Source organism: Sinocyclocheilus grahami, unplaced genomic scaffold (assembly GCF_001515645.1).
Source record: "Sinocyclocheilus grahami isolate Dianchi unplaced genomic scaffold, SAMN03320097.WGS_v1.1 scaffold1.1, whole genome shotgun sequence".
Classification (NCBI taxonomy): Eukaryota; Metazoa; Chordata; class Actinopteri; order Cypriniformes; family Cyprinidae; genus Sinocyclocheilus; species Sinocyclocheilus grahami.
This window is the reverse complement of record NW_015505180.1, coordinates 517,175-523,699: the sequence shown is the minus strand read 5'-3', so window position 1 is coordinate 523,699 and position 6,525 is coordinate 517,175. Positions and strand designations below refer to the sequence as shown.

At 36.2% G+C, this 6,525-nt stretch overlaps 1 protein-coding gene across 1 annotated transcript in view; it reads right to left on the bottom strand.

Annotated features, from left to right (window-relative positions):
• The window catches only part of LOC107587826 (muskelin-like), an 18,538-nt gene extending 12,231 nt beyond the window's left edge, over positions 1–6,307 (bottom strand). The window contains exons 1-5 of the mRNA XM_016276124.1: positions 6,227–6,307; positions 4,725–4,794; positions 1,141–1,283; positions 800–888; positions 324–433 (exon numbers count right to left, since the gene is read on the bottom strand). Of these exons, the coding sequence (XP_016131610.1) occupies positions 324–433; positions 800–888; positions 1,141–1,283; positions 4,725–4,794; positions 6,227–6,306 (492 nt within the window). The 5' untranslated portion in view covers position 6,307. The remainder of the gene's footprint in view (positions 1–323; positions 434–799; positions 889–1,140; positions 1,284–4,724; positions 4,795–6,226) is intronic.
• Positions 6,308–6,525: the final 218 nt, after the last annotated feature.

The window sequence follows — 6,525 nt, the reverse complement described above, 5'->3', positions numbered from 1 at the left end:
AAAAAAATTAACTTAAATGATTTTAGCAAATGGCTGCAATATAACAAAGAGTGAAAAATTTAAGGGGGTCTGAATACTTTCCGTACCCACTGTATATACATACATATATAGTTTTTTATATATATATAAAATTTGCAACCCATTTTTAGATCCATAGTTTCATGTCACTATGTATCATTGCATACAGATGGAGAAAAAAAGAAAGAAAGAAAATTATGAATGGTCCTAAAATGGTTCTTTTCATTTTGGGGTGAATTATGAACTTAACATTTTTTGTGAGATTCATCCTCAAAGATGGATGTGGATGTTTGGACACAACTCACCTTACTGTACCAGTTAAGGCAGGGCTGGACTACGTCTGGATCTTCTATGCCGTGTAACTCAATATACCAGATGCTGAAGTTAAAGCTGGGGCCCCATGACATCAGAGGCACTGTATGTAACCAAACACACATAAACAGCATCAAGAGAGGACATTCACACATATGCTGACAAACTGCAGATGTACAGCTTTAAAAAAAAAGAGTTTATTTCAAATGTTCTATTCTCACACGACTCTCAGAGAGTTCAATGTCTGAAACAGACAGCATGTGACATTACAAGAGAAAAATGTCTCGTCAAAAGAGTTCAGCGTTCACACAAGCACTTGTTTGTTCCGTCAAAGACTTGCAGAGTCATTCAAATCACTCACTCAACTCATTGTCTTCCTCTGAAATCATGTGATGACTGATCTTTCCCCTAAATGTGTCACCATGTGAGTTCACCAGGTCTTTAGCTCGCTCTTTCCGTAAACACTCACCTATTTTAATGAACCTGCAGGGAAACATCTGCTCATCGATCTTGTGCTTTAGCGTGAATGTTTCCTTGTTGAAGTCATTCTTAAGGCCACTAAGATTAGATGAGAACGACAGTCAATGACCTCATCACGTCACAAGAAGCCATTTTCCCAAACATAACTCACATCGCAAGAGACAATATAAGCTATTTTATAAAATGTTTGTGTTCTGATGCCCTATTACCAAGTTTAGTCACCTGCTCTCAAGATGGCCTAAAAGCTAAGAGCCGTAAAGCTTATCTGACATAAAGACTAGCCTGTAAGTAGACTGTAAACACAAACTAACATTTTCCCACAATTCTCACCTAGACAAGAGTTCTGTCATGTTTTCTTCGCTCATGCCTCCAAACACCTTGAACTTCTTCAGGTTACACACGTGGGTTTTCTCATATTTGCCATAGATGATGCTCAGAACGATAGCTGGTCTCTCCAGTTTTAAGATCAAGTACTGAGTAGAAAAAAAACATTGTTATTCCAAAGCAATTCTAATCCGAAATGTTCTAGCCAAGACGATCAATATCAAAATGTATGATGATCAAAAACGGTCATCTGTAAAACACTGATAACACATTTTCTGTGCATACGTTCGTTCTATGAATCACACATACGCACTTTGAGAAATGATCGTAAAATCTAATTTAGGATGCTTTCTATGCATTATTTTATAAATGAGGACCCAGGTGAACTTTTAAGTTGCACATTACTGACATATTACCAACACTGTTATGGAAACTATAGCTCTCACCTGTGTTTGTGTGAAACCACCCACAAGTTTGTGTCAAAAAGCAGCACATTGGTAATTTTTTTTTTTTTCATTTGACTCATTGTGTTATTTAAAATGAATTGGAATGTTAAAATCTTGGTCATTTTAATGAAATCCATAATTCCTAATTTTTTACCTGCACCCTTCAGTCAGTACAACAGGCAAATATTAGTTCAGGTGGGAGTATGTGGAAAAACAAGTTTTGCAAAGCAGTAAATAATCACTATTCAAATAGTGAGAATACGAGGAACTAAAGCTTTGAGTCATTTATTTTTGAAGTGCATACTGCTGTATAATACTACAATTGTGCCATAATGCTGCAAGTTGATCAAAATCTCTCTAACAGTGAGAGCAGTGTATTTTAAGAAGCATTTTTCTGCATCGAGTGAAACAGACCGTTCGAAACCCGTAAGACCTTCGTTCATCTTCGGAACACAATTTAAGATATTTTTGATGAAATATTAGGGCTCTCTGACCCTCCCATAGACAGCAAGGTAACTACCACGTTTAAGGTCCAGAAAAGTACCAAGATGATTGACAAAGTAGTCTGTGTGACATCAGTGGTTCAACTGTAAATTTACGAAGCTACGAGAATACTTTTTTGTGCAAAGAAAACAAAAATAATGACTTTATTCCACATTTTCGTCTCTACTGCGTCACTTGTGGACACGCGTTCACGACAGTATCATGATGCGAGTGTGTGGCGGCGCTGACCCAGATCCGGCGTAATGACGTCATCACGCCGGATCTGGGTCAGCGCCGCCACACGCTCGCGTCATTTGTGTTCCGAAGATGAACGAAGGTCTTACGGGTTTGGAACAACACGAGGGTGAGTAATTAACGACAGAATTTTCGTTTTTGGGTGAAATAACCCTTTAATAAAAAAAAATGACCTTTACCACAAGAGCAAATCTAGACCTGTTTCTAATATCATTCACACCTGTGCATTATCAAACAGTCGCACCAGATTTGACATCAAGGATGTTTTGTAAGCATGAATGTGATTTGAACGCTGTAACAGGGAGAAGACTTTCAGTTAATAACAACTTAAATTTTGGTCAGTTACCCCTCAAAACTAGCACACATTACTACTCAAAAGTATGGGGTTGGTCAGTAAGATTTTTTTTAAAATAAATTAATACTTTTATTCAGCAAGGATGTACTCAATTGATCAAAAGTGTGACAGTAGAGACGTACAGAGATGTATAATGTTACAGAATATTTATATTTCAAATAAATTATGTTCTTTTGAACTTTCTATTCTACTCAAAATGTACTGTGATTTCCATAAAAATTAAACAGCAAAACTGTTTTAAACATTGATAATAACAAGAAATGATTTCTGGAGGATTACGTAACACTGAAGACTGGAGTAAAGGCTGAGTAAAATTCAGCTTTACCATCACAGGAGTAAATAGCAATAAAATACATTTAACTAGAAAACCGTTATTTCAAATTGCACTAATATTTCAAAATATTACTGTTTTTTCTGTATTTTTGATGAAATAAACATAGCTTTGATAAGCATAACCCCAAATATTTAAACAGTGGCGTATGTCTTCACAAAACTTGGAAAACAGGGCAACAAGTTGTATGGGCCACTTTTCTGATATTTTTTTCCTCCTTGACAGTATCTATTACTATCCATTATGGATGTAAAATTCCTCATTTTCTCATCAATACATTAAGGTATTTTAAGTGCCTCTGTGAACATTACAGAACACAAAGAAGTTCTGTTCTTGTGTCTTTGGTGCCTATAAGGACACACTTGATCAAAATGACCAGAGACTGCGAGTGACAACACCCACTTCAGATGCAGGTGGACAGGAGGAGTTGATATTACTCATGCTGCTCTCATGAAAACAACTCAATCAACTGTAGACATCTATGACAGAACAGCCCGCAATCACAGCTTGTAAATTATTGCTCGATACAAACGCAGCTTGCTTAGAGGCCCTAAAAATGAATGGGCTACTGTCATTGAAGACAGGAAGGGAGAGGAAAATATTTCACACGGACTGACTACGATATTCCGTCCACCAACACTGATGACCGCCTGCACTAAGAGCTTGGTTAAAAAAAAAAAAGATGAAATATTGATTGACCGTTCTGTGATGATTTACAACACTTAGAGAGGTAATTTCTAGGGGGAAAAAACTTGATAACATCAGGAACTATGATTTCGTATAGTTCTAATCTCTGCAGAGGGTAACTGTATTTTTTTAAGTGAAAGGATGAGAGTGGAAGGACACGAGTGAGAAAACACAAGGCTTTGAGTTTGAGCTGAAGGTTACGAGTTGAGGGCACGTGCTACTGTACCGCCAACATGCACTTTTGATTTCTTTATTGCCTAACCACAAGTCTGTCTGTGCTGCAATGGTCTGTGCCACAAGGCCGGCAAAGAAAAGAGGCTTCCCTCTTTCCAAAAGAAGATGAAAGCAAGACACAGTAACACAGACCAGGCATGCTAATATCAACAACTTTCAAAATTGAAACACACATCTCTGAAGCCAAATACCAATGCTTGTTAAGGCATAGAGAACTTGTGATTCTTTTTCCCCATTAAATTTTTTTTATATGTTTTACTTTTATATTGCATTGTAGCGCTTTGAGTGTGAGAAATGCACTTTATAATGAAATGTGTTTTTATTATTATTATTATAATAAAAACGTATGTAATTAGTGAGCACTGAATCTGTCTGCAAGGCATTCGAAGAACAAATAATCTGAAAATTTGAATAAAAGACTGTTATTTTAGTGTCAATGATATGGTTATGGATTTTATTCATATTTTGAATGAGTTTTTTTACATGTCTTCTGTTCTCATGTTAATTTTAGTTGATGTTTTAATAATTTTGCTGTGTTTTTGTCATTTTTATTCGTTTATATATTTCTTATACATTTGTATTGCAGTTTTAGCTTGAGCTATTTTTGTACATCACCAAAAAAAAATGAGAATTGATGCCCTGGCAACTAGCTGAAATACAATAATTTTACTTTTTACATTCCCTCCCCCCAAGTAGCATTTATTATGGTTTTATTTTTTTGTTTTTGTTAACAATAATAACCCTGATATAGGAACTATTATCCAGCTCAGGTCAACACTGAAAGGCATGAACAATTTACCTGAGGAGGGTAGTTGCTCTCAGATGACCACCTGGAAGACTGATCGCTAGGTTTGTCCACTAAAATATTCCTGCAAGCAAACAAAATAAGAAAGAGTTAAACAAAAGTGTAAGGCACCATAAACATTCTTTAAAACGTTTTCCCCCACTTTTTCATGCATGCATGATGGAAAGTTGTTCTGATCTTCCATAACATTATGCTGTCACCATGAAAGCACAAGTATCCAGTGCTTATTATGTTATGGCCTTTCTGTGGTGATGCACGCTTAAAAACGAATGCATGCACAAATCTGACTTGTTTATACAATCATGCTTGCAATTGGATTATGCTGGTTATACCAAGTCTAACACAGTTCTGCTTGCTAGTTCATAAAGCATGTAAGCTTGAGGTGACGAGCAAAAACAAAACTGGCAATAGTACACGGGTGTCACAACAATAATGTTTCACCACTGATTAATGCATGAACTGTTTATGTCCGTCTCTACAGCACATTTTCCTCTAGCTGTCACATCTGATACAAAGAAGGGATGCAAATTAGTAATATATGATACATTTTACATGACACAAATTGCATGGATTTTATAGGTTAGACTCAATTACCAACCAGCTCACTGGCTGTGTTTCAAAACTTAGTGAGCGACCGTGTTTAGGCTGTCTAGATAGGCAGCTCACTTGTTTCGAAACTCTGCAACTTCATTCAAATAACGGCATATTTCGTATAAATGCCCATCTGTTAAATACATTTTGCCATTGAAGTATTGTTACATAATATCGTAGATCAACAGTAACAGAAGAAGATTAAAAGAGGGGATAAAAATAGTCTGTGACTCTCACAGTGTCATATTACAACAGTTTAGCATTAGCCACCATTGGATCTGTATGCATTTATGTATTTTACAACAGTACGTGTAGTCTAATTAACTTGTATTCCGACCAGATGTTTTTAAATAAATACTGCTTTCAGCGATTTGCGGTTTATTGACTTCCATAACAACAGTTCACTACTAGCAATGTAGCTAACCGGCTACATACTGCATCTCGATTATATTTTAAGAGTAAACAAACACAGTGCAGTAAGACACCTGTCAGGTTCTTAAAAGAGCATCACGATCTGTATAAAGACATGTACAAATAAAAACATCAAGTGTATTTCAGGCGTGTTAACTGTATAAACTCACATGGGCTGCTTCGTACTAGCCTAACCTAGCATGCTAACATGACTGTCACATCTGCACATTTCCACACATTTATAGCCGTTTCCCCACTTCCGCACATGCAGATGCACATTAATATGTAACTTAAAATGAGAGAATCCGCTTGCTGTTTTGTTTGCAGTTTATATATTTGCGCCTGCTTTATGTATATGTGCCCGTCTGCTGTAGCTCGGCCCGTTTGTTAGATAAAGCCATGGATTTGATTTTAATATTACAGAGTTATATACTGTGTATGTATATTGAAGAGCATAAGAGTCTCAATGTGAGTGTTTAATGTGCGTTACTCACTCGGGTAAATATGTAGAAGAATAGGAGCTCCATTTATAAACACTGTAGGAGAGCACTCTGCTGTCAGGAGCCACCGCCATCTTGATGTTTAGTATTACAATTTCTTGTGTGTTTTATATTTTTTTCCCCCAAAAAACAATTAATTATGTAATGTTGTGAAACTATAATATCAAATAGCTCTGGTAATTCAGCTGGTGTGAAATGGTGCATTGGCAAATTCATTTTAAAAGAAATATATATTTTAAAAGAAAATAGTCCTAAAGGGCTTAAAAACACTGTACACATTCTGTAGGCTGCTG